The 15,478-nt window shown below is 39.8% G+C and overlaps 1 protein-coding gene across 1 annotated transcript; it reads left to right on the top strand.

Moving 5' to 3' along the window:
• Positions 1 to 11,755: 11,755 nt before the first annotated feature.
• On the top strand, positions 11,756 to 15,243 carry rtn4rl2a (reticulon 4 receptor-like 2 a). The gene is made up of 4 exons (XM_008407834.2): positions 11,756 to 12,097; positions 12,679 to 12,905; positions 13,019 to 13,252; positions 13,409 to 15,243. Exons 1-4 carry the CDS (start codon positions 11,899 to 11,901, stop codon positions 14,261 to 14,263), a joined length of 1,515 nt encoding a protein of 504 aa, XP_008406056.1. The 5' UTR covers positions 11,756 to 11,898; the 3' UTR covers positions 14,264 to 15,243.
• Positions 15,244 to 15,478: the final 235 nt, after the last annotated feature.

Raw genomic sequence — 15,478 nt, 5'->3', positions numbered from 1 at the left:
AAGAAGTGAGAAACCGAGGACAGGACTGTTTGTAAACACAATTACTGAAATATATTATTAAACAGATCACATCCTGTGCGCCTGGCTGAATACTCTTTTTTTCTGTCTCTGTCTGTGGATGAAATTTTTGCGTCTGTTATTATGGTTAATTGAAACAGTGTGAACACAAATCCTTGACTACTGGGTAATTTAAAACAAATTTATCAGTCAATCCCAAGGTATATATTTACACATCACAAGAGAACTAATCTTGTACTTTGAAAAGCTTTTTGTACTCTAAAGAATTCTGTTTTTACTTTAATCTTGAGTGAAAGTTCCTTTGCAAAATATACTTAACCAAAGGGCAATAACAGTTAATTAAAATTGGTTTAAATAATTTGTTTCATAACAATGTGGTGCTGGCAGCAGCAACAGTTTAATCAGTCACGTTTTAATGTCATCTTAACGCTTTCATGCATAGTGGCCACTATAGAGGACAGCTGTCTAAAAGCCATGTTCTTGTGCTTCTTATGGATTTATATGTTATAAATGCTCACAGACCACTGAAGTGGACACTAATGCATCATAAAATACACCATCAACTACTGGCCATCAGCTGCAAATGCAAGAAATTATTTTTGTTAACAACTTTGTAATTGAAGAAAATTACAATTGATCACCTAAATAAAATAAAATAAAAAAAAAAATGACATTTTTTTACGCCTTAAGAAAATATAAAACAAATCCTGACACAAAGGATCATAATTCATGCATGAAAGGGTTAAAGGCCCCGGGAGGCCAAAATTACATTTTTTCCCCCCCGTCTTTTCTCTCTCTTTCTTATAAATTTTAATGAACTGCAATTAATATATATATAAAAAACAATGTGATCAAAAGGTGTTCAGGACATCTGAGAAATTGACAAAAGAATAAAGCTCACGGCAATGCCAAGAGACCTTCAGCAAATTAAACGGAGCCGGCCAGAGAGACAGATGGAAACGCGACAACAACGGAGCAAATCAAAACAATGAAATACATCAGAAGAAAAAATGAAATTCAGCTCAGAGGAAATGCCCTGCCCAGGTTGGACCCCACCCCTGAGGACTGACCTTGATCAAACACATGCTTATTGGACCCCCATCTGTCTGCAAACGAAGCTCACCTCAAAGGAAAGCAAAACGGGAGTCTGTGCATTCACGAGGCCAAGAGATGAAAGACAAGGAAGTCACTGCTTTTTCTGCTGTGCTTGTGATTTGTCACCAGAGGGTTCACTATAAATATACATTTGAAAAGTTGTACCGTGATCTTTCGTTGTTGAAGCCAAAATAATATGAAAAAAAAAGTTATGGTTCGAATCCCAGAGAGATTCATGGTGGTTACATGTATATCAGAATAAATAAAAAAAATACAGAGAACATTATCTGCTCACAGTCTGGGGAACAGATCCTATTGGTCGGGGTCAGTCAAATCTGTGTTTCTGAACCAACTATTTCTAAATGAGTTGAAAAACCTTCATCACATTGGCATTAAACTACAAATAAAGCTGGCAGAGGCTTAAACATTTTAAGGAGTTTATCTCCCCTTATGGACGAACATGCAGTTGTGAAGGATGGCCATCATAATCCATTTCTCCAGCATCTCCCCAATCTCTAATATGATGACGTTTTCACATTTAAGACTTTGAATTTGATGTTCCCACATGTTTCATAGCTGTATTTGCTCTTTAAGTGACTCTCTCTCTTTTTTTCCCCAAGATGCAACTAATCTAAAACTAAAGTAGGCAGTTTGTTTACCTGTTGGGAAATGACAGAAACACTAAAGGTTGTAATATCCGAGCATGATATGTTGCAGATGTGGCAGATCTATAGAGACGGTTTCCATCAGTGCTTCCATGAAGGCTGCTCAAAACATCAATATTGGCTTGATGGTGAGAGAAGAGATTTATTTCATACCCTGGAATGATGATGGGGAAAACTTTGTCAGCACCGCAACTTTAAGCTGAATAATAGTAAACAGAGATTATTGAAAAAACATTGTCAAGCTTGGATTGTCTCTTTAGAGACAATCCTGTCAAACTTTTTCAAAATATAAAGGACGGATAGATTATTGTTATTTCTTGTTTTCTAAATCAGCAGGATTGCATTTTCTAAAAACCAAGGAAAACCTACCCATCCATGTCCCTCTATTACTTTTTCAACCTTATTTTTTGTCCTGAGTGTGAAAAATTAAATGCAGTTGATGCATTTTTATTTTTACTTCTCGTGATAAATATAAATTTGACAAGGAAGACAAAAACAGCAGCACCAGAACAACTGGACAGTAGACCTTAGGAGACAGTGAGAGAGTAATGACCAATATGGATTTGTTAACCTATGACTGTCACTGTCAACATAATTTAGTTAATGATGCAAAATCTCAGCTGGGATTCTTTAAAAAAACAAATATATGTCACATTCTGTTAGTTGTAAGATATTAACAAAAAATGTATCTGGTCTTTATCAAGTTTTGACATTATCTAACTCTAATCTCAAGTTTACAAAACACAGATAAGCCACTATTTATTAAATAAACAATTAGTCAAAATGCTAAGTTTCAGAGAAGCTAAGTGAACAATTGATGCACAAAATGTACAGTTGAAACCAGGTATTTGCTTATACTGAATAAAAGGACACATTTTTTTCCCCACTGTCTGAAATTAAATCAGACCAGCCTTCTCTCTTTTTAGGTCAGTTAGAATGACCAAAATTATTTCTATTTGCAAAATCCCACAATAACAAGTAACGGAATATCAGAGATGTATTTATAAATATCTTTAAAATCAGATCTGATACGCACCAGTCACCCCCAACCCTGGAAGGACAAGCGTGGGTGACATTTGTCTTTGTTTGTGCAGTAACAGATTGAATACTGTGGCAGGCACACATACGAAATGCCAGGTTTTAAGCATATTGAATAATAATAATAAAAAAACATGAGAAAAATAAATACACCCTTTACGGGGTATCAAGGACAGGGACATATGCTGACTTGCGACTAACAGATGGGAATAACTGGATTTTGTGAATGACAACTAATAAATTAAATATGTTAATCTATATTTGTAATGCTTACATAAAGAAACATGCCTATTTCAGACATTTATATTTCATTCGATTACAGTATACAACTGTACTAATATTTATTTCTCAGTTTTTAGCCCTCTATGTTTGTTAGAAGGATGCAATTCAGGAGAAAGGCAGGATACACAGAGCATCTCTAAAGAAGTGTGCTGCAAGAGGAATGGAGGAGGCAGAAGAGGAGGAAGGAGAGTGGACTCTATTGATCTGAATGCAAGAACATATACGGTTGAGCCTTATACAATTGTTCCTTGAGAAACGAAAATAGATAAGACTCAGAAGTTGCACACACGACAAAGCGCAATCACTGTGCCGTCGTTTGGCATGATTTAAAGTTCTTTGCTCAGCGGCCAAAAAACATTGCCACCACAAAAAAAAAATAATTCAATGCAATATTTTATTTTAGCTTTGATTACAGCACACATTCACTGGGGCATTGTTTCAATAAGCTTCTGCAATGTCACAAGATTTATTCCCATTCAGTGTTGGATTAGTTTTTCCGCCAAGATCTGTTATTGATAATGGGAGAGTCCCACTGGGAAAAGGCCCAGACTCTGTGGTGGCCAGTCCATGTGTGAAAACGATGTCTAAATATCTGTGAACCACTCCTTCACAGATTGAGCCTGGTGATGCTGCCATTGTCCTCTTGGAATATTCTCATGTTATCTGGGAGAAAACAATCCACTGATGGGATAATTTGGTCTTTTTTTTTTAATAAAAAATTATGGTTCCCCATTTTCCTTCAATTTTAATAATAATGTGTTGGACAGTTTTTTTTTATCACGTCTAGTAGTTTCTGTAATCCCCTTAGATATTTTCTAAGTTTGATGCCAAATATTTCACCCTTTTCCACAACCACTGGATGTGTCTTTTGAGATGGTTGTTTAAGAAATGAGAAGCTACTCATTGCATCACTTGCGAGCTGGAAGACAGCAGCAACTATCTGTTTAAACCTGGATTGCTAAATCCAGGTTTAAACATGTTTTTGTTCAGACAGTGCATTATCTCAAGCAGAAGAAATAAAATATAAAAAATAAATGTCATCACATGTTTGCATGTACTCGTTATTTATTTATACGGAATTTTAAGCTTTTGATATTTATTTGACTCATTCTTTTCCAAGGATTCTACTGCATACAACTTTAATAGTTTTCACAAACAAGAAATGGGTCTGAATTCATTCTGGGTTTGGCTTCGGCTGCACAAGATTGATAGTTACATACACACAGATTTAAGCCTGTTAGCAAATGGTGCTGAAGCCATTTTTAATTGCATGTATCAAACATCTGTTAGTTTCTGGTAAGTCGTGATAATTGAATGCAGCAAGAAGTTTATTTTTGGTAGTAAAATAATCATTGTGTTTGACAGGATTTATTGGATTAAAGAATGCTCAGAATAATGGGATAGTCCAAGGACACATAACTGAAGATATACGAGAGAGAACATTAGTTAGGAAGATATATGACAGCTGTTTCGACACAACTCAATATTACAACTATAATTCTAAACAAATCTTCCTCCAATATTTGGAGGAAGACCCGTTCTATCTCCAATCAAAAGAAAAGGGTTTCGAGGTTGAAAAACTCAGCCTGGGATTAACTACTTCAGATTTTACCTCACTACCTCGACATTCTTCAACTTCACTTCAAATCAAGTCGTATTGTTTGAACTTGGATGTAGCTGGTTGTTCCAATAGAACGATGATAGAGAGAGAAAGAGAGAGAGAGATTTGTCATAGTATATCTCAAAGTTTCTTTTCTTTTTTATTTTGCCACAAAATCTGATTTTCATCTCTATCATCATGTATAAAGACAGGGACAAATAAATTGAGAGAGGCTTTACAACACCCTGTCTTTCTCTCAAAAACAAAAGTTTGACTCATCCGTGAAACGATTAAAAAACAAACAAGAAATCACCTACAAATTAAAGCAGCTGTTTGTAAAGATATTGGGGGGACTTTTGAAAAAACAAAAGGAAACAGATGCTGGCCGTATTTCTGAAGCCGGAGAGCAGTTTCCTTATAAGAAGGAGAACTGACAACACACCATTGTGTGACAGAACTTGCGCCAATGTGTGGAAAGACACCAACAGTTTATGGTTAAGCGGAAGTGGTGACGCCAAGGCGCCAAACAAATGAAAAACACTGGCAAACAACAAAACAAAAAGGGAGGGATCTCTGGAAGACAAAGAGAAGCAAGATGTAGGAGAGAGGAGCTGAGTAAGACGAGGAAGAATAGCGCCGGCGTCTTTGTCTGTGATTAGTGGACAGAAAGATTCTGGTGTCTCTGAGAATGCTCGTGACTGATGAGATGATCATCACAGTGAGCAGTTTGCTAGTTTGCTTCAAAACAACACATGTTGAGCCACTTCAACTTCATGTACTAACATGAACATGTACTAACACAGGGCTGTGTTAGTACATGTTCTGTTTCTTTACTGTGTTTGATTTTCTGATGCTCTTTTTCTGAGGCATCGTGGTCTAACTGGTTTTTAAGCTGCTCATGCACATAAAAACTTTTTTTTTCTTCGGGAGATGCCTTTGAACACGCACTCACATCCTCTGCCTCATTAATGTGAACCAAAGGTGGCCAAACAAGTTCACCTGCAGAGCAAGCGCATGCAGAAATTTAATTGAATCTTCTGTGGATGACCCTTGTTAAAGGATGCTGCAAAGTTAAGAGATAAAAATGATTGAACCGTTGTCATCTTGAAAAGATTTAGCTAAAACCTGTCAGGTGCAAAAGTGAAACTATCATAAACAGATACTTGAATAAGTAATTAAATATTTGCATTGGTGATTAAAACGCAATTAAGTGTTCGTGACAGTGTCAAGATCATTTGTTTTAAAAGGGCTTAGATCCCATATATCCTAACATCTGATTGTTTAGCCTGCACAACTAGTATTATATGCATTCAGCCACTTAATGTAACATAATTATCACATATTCAGATGCACATGTGATGACTAATTGATTTATTTTCACATTTAATTAGTTGGTCTAATTAAATGTGTTTTATATATATACGCTACAGAAATGCTGCAAACAGAAAATATTTGGTATGTGGCAACTAATCAAGTACATTAAAGAAAGGTAATATCATAAACCATCTACACTAGTTGGTTATCAGAATTACATAAGTTTCACATGTTTCTCATAAAATCTGTTTCATCTCAATAAATGTTGACAAAATGTCAAACGCTTCACTGAGACTTTACAACTGATGGCTGGTCTTGTATTGCACTTGAACCCAGACCAGATAAATCAGAAATGACATAAAGCAAAACTTTATCAACTAGCCAACTAAAGGCTGATCCACTAATCAGCCTTTTGGACAAAGTGAGAGCTGTGTTGTGTAATCCAGCCAATGGAGAGAAGTGCTGCCGAGGTTAGCCAGTCATTACAGTTCATTCTATGTGACGCCAAAGAGTCTCACTTTTATCCTCTAAAAGTTACTTTGGCATACGCAACACATATTCACAGAGTTTAAACGTAACAAACTTTGAGCATTGAACCTTTCTGTGACCAATTATGGATTATTCACATTCAAATTAAATACAATTTTGACCTTTTGCTTTGCGTTTCATTAAACATTCCAATGTAGCTGCAGCTGACTTTATATGAGCACACCTCCACAACAAAATATAAAGCATGACTTTTTTCCCCAGACTATACGGTCTTTTTCCCTGAAAGAGAAATTTCAGCTGGTCAGCTTAAAATCTTTGAAAATTTAAATGAATGAAATTACTGAATATGCATAAGGAATTTTTTTTTTTTCATCCATGTTCTTTGAAAACAGAAACACCTTCAGCCTGGTGTTCTGTCACCCTTGCTCACACCCTTTCTGATCCGCTACCATCACATCACCTATGATGTAACGCCGCGCTCAAACGCTCGGTCACACCTGCAGCAGAGGATCCTGGAGGCTCATTAGGACAGACCGAGTCATTGGCAGCTTATTTCAGGGTCCTTAGCACCACAGAGTGCAAAAGATGTCAGCGTGCCATGTTAGTATGTACAGTGATGCACTCAGCGGTTGGTAAGGTAGCAGTGGACCGAAGCCCAGAAAAAAATGACACGTGGATCCAAAACGGACAGACAGACAGACACGCAGATGGACAGACGGGGCTGGCAGATGTGAAAGAGTGGGCGCCGGCCCGGGGAAGCCGCGTTTTGTTCTTGTGTGGGGAATGCACAAACACGACGTAGTAATAATCACACCGACCGAGGAGACTTGCGCCCACACGGCACTGCGAACCTGCTGTGTGGGAGACTGGCACAACGCTGACTTACTGTTGGGCCATGGTGGCATTTAGACAAAGTTTACCACAGCGGGCAGGCGTGCAAGCACACATTATCACACGCATTTAATCACAGCAGGTTCTGTGGGTGTGTGTAAAGGGAACGCCAAGTGAGGTTTTGGCCCCTGGACAGGCAGTGGGCACCAGAACCTTTAGTCCAGAAGCAGGAGGTATGAGGGAACAATAACACAGAAGGGTGTGGTGTGATGGATCTCCTATAATTACTCATCTGTTTATTATTCCTCTGGCTCTGTTGGCACAGAAAGAACTGCAGATTGTGTCAGCTCTGTGTGTGAGTGTGTGCGTACTGCATGCAGCCGTTTACAGGCTCCACACACTCACAGAGTGACTCCATCCACCATCACTCACTCATCTGCTGGCCCTCCTGTGAGTTTCTATGAATGGCTGCACTTCTGTTGTCTGCATCCTCAAGGCTCCAGTCTGAGCAGCCCGTCCTCATTGTTCACCATCAATGAGAGATTAAAAAAAAAGGTGGAATTATTTCCCAAGGTCATCTCTGACCTACTCCACTGCATCTCTTGCGACTACAGTCTAATCAGTGATGTAAATGGTTCTCTTTTTATTTATTTTTTTATTATTGCATGAAAGACAATAAAAAAAACATGCTCTTTAGAAACCTTTCTACAAACGTAGAATTGTCTGCAGAGATTTATGCAGACAGGAGTCCCAGGCTAAAAAAATAATAATTACTCAAAGCATTCTGTAATAGTGTAGAGAAGTTTAAGCAACTTTAATCACTATTTCAGAAGACAAGCTACATTCATGATAAAGCTACAGAGTTTAATGAATTCTTTTTGTGGGTTTTAAAAGTAGAAACATGAAAAATCTTTTAGTACAGCAGGAGGTTGGAGCTCATTTTTGGACACAGACTTTATTAAGGAAGATGATAAGTCTAAAGCCGTCGTGTTAGCTTGACAGCAGAACTACTAATGGCAAAACAAAACCTTGTTTGACTCAGAAACCTTCCGGATGTTTCTGCAGCCTAAGAAATTGTGTTGCATTTTTCTAGACTCATGATATCTTGCCACATATTTCGCAGTTTTTGTTTTTAAGAGACCAGCTAAACTATTTTAGTACAATTTTGCAACAGGTCATGTGAACATCTGACTTAAAAGAAGAATTAAATAAGCTAAAACAGGATTACATTAAGCATTTACCACTTGTCAGTTCAGAATCTAAATACATTTGGATAAATATAGATAAAGAAAATTGTATTTTTCAATTTTTGAATTACCATGTAGTTCATGTAGGCCTTTCGCTTAAAATATTTTCATACCAACACCTGTCTTTCCTCTATGACATCCCAATAACCTAAACTCATCAGGAATAAACAGAAAATAAGAAGTACATTTTCTAAACATTCATAAGCTGTTAGATTTGATACTGAGAACGCAATGCTGTTTTACTTCGAAGGTTTTCACATTTTTATTACTTTTAGGCTGTGACAAATAAAAAATAAAACCACTTTGCAGTTCAACGTAAACTGTCATATTTTAGGAATGTAAAAAGGTTTAACAATGCAGCACAAATTTTTCGTATTTTTCCTGTTAAACTAACATATTATAATTTCTCCTATTAGGACCTTATAGTCAGTTTTAAGTTAGTGCAAACTTGATAAGTAGAGGGTACATTTTACTTTTATTTATTTTTAATCAAATAACCTAACTTATTCAATACACATGAATGAGTATGGCGAAGGCTCCAACAAATATATCAACAGCAAACATATAGAAGATTGTTTTTTTTGCTCAGAACATACCAAAAATTGCTTTTTTCTTTTGTCTTAATGTAAAACGGCTTTTGGAGAAGACTGAGCACTGCAGTGCTTCTTGTAAACATCAGCCCAACAATTAAATATGGTGGTGGCAGCATTATACTTTGGGAATTATTTTTCTCACCAGGGACAGAAAAATATAAACAACAAATTGAGCAAAAAAAAAACAAACAACTAAAAACAACTTGCTTTGGGGCTGAGGCACGCCTTCCAGCTGTATAATAAACCTGAACATAACCAGAACTTGAAAGCTGCTGTGCACACAAGCTCTTCATCTTATCTGACATATAAAGCTATTTTGCAAAGAAAAAAAAAAAAGCAAACAATTTAGTTTGCTAACGCAGAACGATTTGTATAGACATAAACTACAGTGAAATACAAAATATTGGTTCAGGAAGGTTGAATCAGAACTCATTACTTATACATATTTTTACATAGTAAATGTCAGCCAGTCTTGTCTAGCAAAAGTAATTATGGCCTGTTTCTCAGCTTTTATTACACCGTTTCAAATACTGGTAATCTAAGTCAAAACGAGGAGAAAAAAAAAGGCAAGTACTGACTCCGGAAAGCAAAAAGACGACAAAACACAACAGATGCCTTAATATGGACACCACTTCAAGTCTGTTCAGCTGTGACTCTCAAGCTGTCACTGCTTGTGATTGAAAACCAACAGTGACATGCCATCGGTTGCATCTATGTCACTGTGACAACTTGTTTTATCTTTGCTAAAATTACTTTCTGAAATCAAAAATAAACCCCTGGTTACTCCATTCTAAATCAAATCAATTCAAATCAAATTTTATTTGTGTAGCAAATTGCAGCAACAAGGCATTTCAAACTGCTTTGCCATAAAAGCACAAAGTCATAATACACACAGGCAACAATTTAAACATTACATTTAGTCAAGTGCCATCGTTAATTTTGTCCTTGATTATGTTTCAAAAGCATTTCTAAACAAGTGGGTTTTTAGTCTAGATTTAAAGGCACTCAGTGTTTGAGCTGTTTTTCAGTTTTCTGGAAGTTTGTTCCATATAGAAACTGAATGCTGCTTCTTCATGTTTGGTTCTGGGGATGCAGAGCAGAACAAAACCAGAAGACTCAAAGGGTCTGGAAGGTTGATACAACAACAGCAGATCTTTAATGTATTGTGGTGCTAAGCCGTTCAGTGATTTATAAACTAACAACAGTATTTCAGTCTATTCTCTGAGCTAAGCGAGCCAGTGTAAGAACTTTAGAACTTGGGTGATGTGCTGGGTCTTCCTGGTTTAAATGAGAACGCGAGCACTATTAAGTGTGCAAACTTTTTTTTTGCCAATTATATGGATGGTGAAATAACTTCAGACTGAATAATACAAAAGAAAGCTGTGAAAACAGGTAGCCCCTTGCAAAAGCATCTTTACCTTGTGAACTATTTTCAGATTTTGACAAGGTGGGAAAATCAAATTAAAGTTTTTTTTTCACATAAATAATATCTAAACTGTTGTGCATTTATATTTATTTACCTGTTATGTTGTAGAACTGGGTTTGATCCTAATTACAGCTGAAAATCAGGAACCATATTTAAATATGTGTTTGTCTAATGATGCTTTTGCACTTTTAGAGACTGAAGTTTTCAGCCTTTCTTCTTTTCAGAACTGATCAAGTTTTGTTGATGGCGAACCTCTGAAAAGAGCTTTAAAAAAAAAAAGTTTTTCAAAAGATTCTTAACTTAATAATGTTGGACTTTGACTTAACTATGTTTACCAACTGTTATGTGAACAGATAGTAGGTTGCACTGGATGTCATTTAGGTGGATCAGAGTTTTACTCTATATATACTATTTTTTATCAATCAGTTTAATAAAATAAAATAAAAAATCCCAATGAAATGTAATGAGTTATATGGCTATCATGTGACAATATGGAAAAACTTTAATGGGAATGAGCATTTCTATTTCATATATGTCAGAATTTGACTGACACTTGGCATTAGACACTGACACCTTCCAAGTGCCCATTCCTTCCTTGTTAAGATAGGTGCCATTCCAGAGCTCCATCATCAGTAATTATGTCAGCACTATAATTAAACCACAAACAGGATGACTGCGCATGCCGCAGTTAAGCACAACAACAAAATTCTCTTCAATGGCGGTTGTTTGGTGTGACTCGCTATCTTGTGGCTTAATCATAACTCGGGGGCATCCTCCTTCCCTCGGACAGAACCATCTATAGGACTGTTTTTTTTCTCTTCTTTGTATCACTCTGTCTGGGCGCAGCGCGCCGGAAGCAGACCATAACAGTCTCTGTAAACGCAAGCCAGGAAACAAGCCTCTGCTACCCATCCTCCGCTCCTCCACAAAGCCCAGTCATCATTACCGGGCAACGTGCCTTATTGGCTTGCTCCCGCCTCCCTCATCTTCTTCTTACACACACACACACACACACACACACACACACACACACACACACACACACACACACACACACACACACACATGCTCCCACCCTTCCTTCTCTCTGCCATCACCAATGTGCGTCGAGAAAGTCTCCTCCTCCCAGTCCTGAGCGCACGTCTCCAACAAGCCTTTTACGCGCGTAGAAGCTCTTCTCGAGAATCCCCTCGCGGTCGGCCCCTCCCCTTTCCGTTTTCTCGCCGCCCTCATTCATTCATGACCCCCGAGCAGTGACGTAGGAGATTCCACGGTGCCCACTGCCGTAGGCAACTACGGCATGCTGGAGTATATATGGGACAGTGGTGGCCATCAGCCGGCACACTCTCAGTCGCTCCGACTCGGGAACCAGAGCATCAGCGGAGATAGCAAGGCTTTACTTCGCCCTCTCAGGCTAACTCGCTTTGGGCTTTGGTTCAGGATGGACAACTCTTCTATTTCTCGGAGCCGACGAAGCTCCATCATGCGCAACTGCAGAAGTAAGTTTCTTTTCCGTCTTTGGCTGGGGACGTTTCTTGGATTGTACTTGGAGTTGAAACGTGTTTGCTCTATGATATAAATTGTGCATGAATGCATTAAGTTTTATATGAAAATGTATGTGATTTATGTGATGTATATTAGAAGCAGAGAAAATGGGTGGACGATGAACGTTTTACTATTCAGAACCACAGATGAATTTCCGATTAATAATTTCCGTCTTATTTATAATTGCACGTTTTTCCTATTGGTAGAAGTAGAAACGAGTTTTACTAAAGTCTCAAAATTCAATGTTGTGTTTTGACTGAGCGGTTTTGTGGCCATGTGGTGCGCAATGGTCAGAGCGAGTGCGTAAGTGTCATAGGCATAACTCCGAGGTGTGTATTCTTTTGGAAACTAACTTTTAGCTGAAGTTTCCGTGTATTCAAGCTCTTTATTGAAACTGGAGAATTAAACACATATTTCAAAAGAGTGCAGCTGCTTTAACGTCAGGACCCTCCATGCTTTTTGAACTGAATAAAAGAGGATGAATTCAGCACCACGGACTGCTCTCACCTCTTTCTCTTCTCTGTCTCTCCTCCAGACGGTCTCTCCCTCTGGCTGGTGGTCTGGCTGGTCCTCGGCAAGCCAAATCCGGCGTCGGCGTGTCCGCACCACTGCGTGTGTTACCCGACGCCCATGACTGTGAGCTGCCAGGCGCAGAACTTCACCGCCGTCCCCGTGGGAGTGCCGTACGAGTCCCAGCGCGTGTTCCTCCAGAACAACCGGATTACGGAGCTCAGAGTTGGCTCTTTTGGCTTCGGAACTCAGGTAGGAGGGGGAAAAAAAAGTTTCAAAACGTGTTTTAATTGTATTTTATTTTCCAAGCATTTAAATGTTAAGAAAAAAAAAATAGCTAACGATTTTTATACGTCTTCTTGTAGGTTCTGTGGCTGTTCTCCAACAACATCACATGGATTGAGGCAGGTGCTTTCAGTGAGCTGAGGGACTTGGAGGAGTTGGATCTGGGAGACAACCCCGGCCTTCACAGGCTTGAGGGGGGAGCTTTCCGCGGCCTTGAGAAGCTTCAGAGCCTCCACATGCACCGCTGCAGGCTCACTGCCCTGCCCCATGACATTTTCCACAAGCTTTACAGCCTACAGTTCCTCTACCTGCAGGTAGGGGCGCTAGAGACACATTGCTGCTCTCACATTTCTGATTCACATACACATGCAGCTGCCCACACTGTGCACGTGCTACCCACATTCCAGATCAGATACGGTGAGTTCTTTTTTTTTTTTTTTTTTTTCTTATCTTCCTTTCTTGGTTTTCAGGAAAACAACCTTCACTTCCTGCAAGATGACATCTTTTCTGACCTCATCAACCTGAGCCAGCTGTTTCTCCATGGCAACCGGATCCGAACCCTCTCAGAGAACGTGTTCCGTGGCCTGGTCAACCTCGACCGGCTTCTCCTCCATGACAACCGCATCCGTCAGGTGAACCGCCGCGCCTTCCGCGATCTGGGCCGCTTGACGATGCTTTTCCTCTTCAACAACTCCCTGGCCGAGCTGCCAAGCCAGACCCTGAGGGACACCCAGGGCATCGAGTTCCTCCGCCTCAATGCCAACCCCTGGTCCTGCGGCTGTGAGGCCCGTGCCCTGTGGGAGTGGTTCCGTGAGGCCCGTGTCTCATCATCTGAGGTGATCTGTGCCTCTCCTTCCATCCGCCGTGGCCAGGATCTCCGCTTCCTCCGAGAGATGGATTTCGCCCTCTGCCCCCTGCCTGACCCTGGCTCCATTGCTGGCTCCACCACCACCACCTTCAGCACCAAGACCCGCTGGTGGTTCCACAAAAACAAGCCCCAGTCCTCCACAAAAGGCGTCTTTGAGAAGTCATCAGAGACTGTCAAGGCTGGCTTGTATGGAAAAGGTCCTTCTACAACCACCTCGGTGGTCAAGTATGAATTGGCGGATGAAGAGCTGGCTCTGCCCAAACTTGACCCTGAAGAGTACTGGGCAAACTACGGCAATGAAGAACCAGGTGTCTCAGTGCGGTGCTTTGAGCTCGAATGTCCACCTGAGTTTGATTTGCCTCCATCTTCCTCTCCTCCCAGATCATCCTCACCCTCTTTACTCTCTCTACTAACCCTTTCTGTGTTCACCATCTGCCTCCACCTACTATTTGGCTGAATTGAACTCTTAGTGCCACACCCCTCCCCTTCCAGCCTGTTTTAGAGGCTGAAGGAACCCTGTTAGACTCTTTATACCCCCTTTGCCCACTCTGCTGTCAGGTATTTCTCAAGGAACAGCATGGGAGATTGGGGGAATGGCTAGATTCTTAATCTACCACCTATAGGGCTTAACACTTATTCAGGGCTGCTAAGAGTTCTTCACCTACAATCATCTACAATGATCAACAGGTATGGCTTTCTGTGCCTTACCTGCATTACGACTCCCTGCGAGCAGGGCTACGAGGGCTGAGTCCATCACCAGGAAGAAGGAATTTGATAGCAGTTGTGTACGATGTTGTCAATTCTGTCACCTCAACTTTAGTCAATACTACTAGTGCTATTAGTGCATCCAGCTACCTGGCTGCTATGAATACTACAATTACTGTTAGAAACAGTGTACAGTAATTACACTACTGTAACCACTTAAAGTGTCATGTAAATAGGTTTGTGTTGTGCGAGTGTTCAGGCTGACTTTGTGGTCCAGCACAATCACTTTTCATTTGGATCCAGGAAAACTGTGAAGGCTTGTGCCTCTACTTGACAGAGCACCATGCACAGTGAAGCAGGGAAGAGACAGGAGCACAAAAATACTGTGAAGACAAAGATGACAGAGGGGAATTCAAGATGACAGGGACAGCAAACGGGAGGGAGGGAGAGCGTTTGAGCAGCAATAAGAGTGAGACAAGAAGGTCAGTGCTGGCAGTAGAAGCAGCAACCTGCAGGAGATAAGTAATAAATCTGGTTCCCCTGTGGTCCTCCATTCGCCACCCTCTGTAAATATGGTGTTGTTTAGCGACAACCACATGGAGAGAATGCTTTCTTTCGGAAAGCTGGAGATTTTTGATTTTGGATGTCTTTCTGTGACATATTGATATAATGTGTGATGATTGTTAACTTGAATGCCAATGAATGATCTTGATATAAAAGATATACTGAATATTTCCTGCATCATGCCTTTCTTTGATGAGTATCTTCTAACTGGAGGGGTTTTTCTTTTTGTGGGCGGTTGGTGATTTTGAAGCAATATGAATGTGGGAGAGAATATGGTAAAACAAAAATATAAGACACAAACAAAAGTAGCAGATTGCTGTTGGGTGACAAAACCGTGACTAAAGAGCTTGTGGACCTAAAGAACTGACCACACAGTCACATGGGCAGCGCTGGCTATGACAGG

Source organism: Poecilia reticulata, linkage group LG1, assembly GCF_000633615.1.
Source record: "Poecilia reticulata strain Guanapo linkage group LG1, Guppy_female_1.0+MT, whole genome shotgun sequence".
In the NCBI taxonomy this organism is placed as follows: Eukaryota; Metazoa; Chordata; class Actinopteri; order Cyprinodontiformes; family Poeciliidae; genus Poecilia; species Poecilia reticulata.
This window is presented reverse-complemented; position numbering and strand designations above follow the sequence as displayed.

Excerpts from the sequence above, each read along its gene's own strand:
- rtn4rl2a (XM_008407834.2), top strand. The coding sequence starts at position 11,899 with ATGCTGGAGTATATATGGGACAGTGGTGGCCATCAGCCGGCACACTCT. Across the intron at positions 12,098-12,678 it reads CATCATGCGCAACTGCAGAA|ACGGTCTCTCCCTCTGGCTG; the intron begins GTAAGTTTCTTT and ends TCTCTCCTCCAG. Across the intron at positions 13,253-13,408 it reads TACAGTTCCTCTACCTGCAG|GAAAACAACCTTCACTTCCT; the intron begins GTAGGGGCGCTA and ends CTTGGTTTTCAG.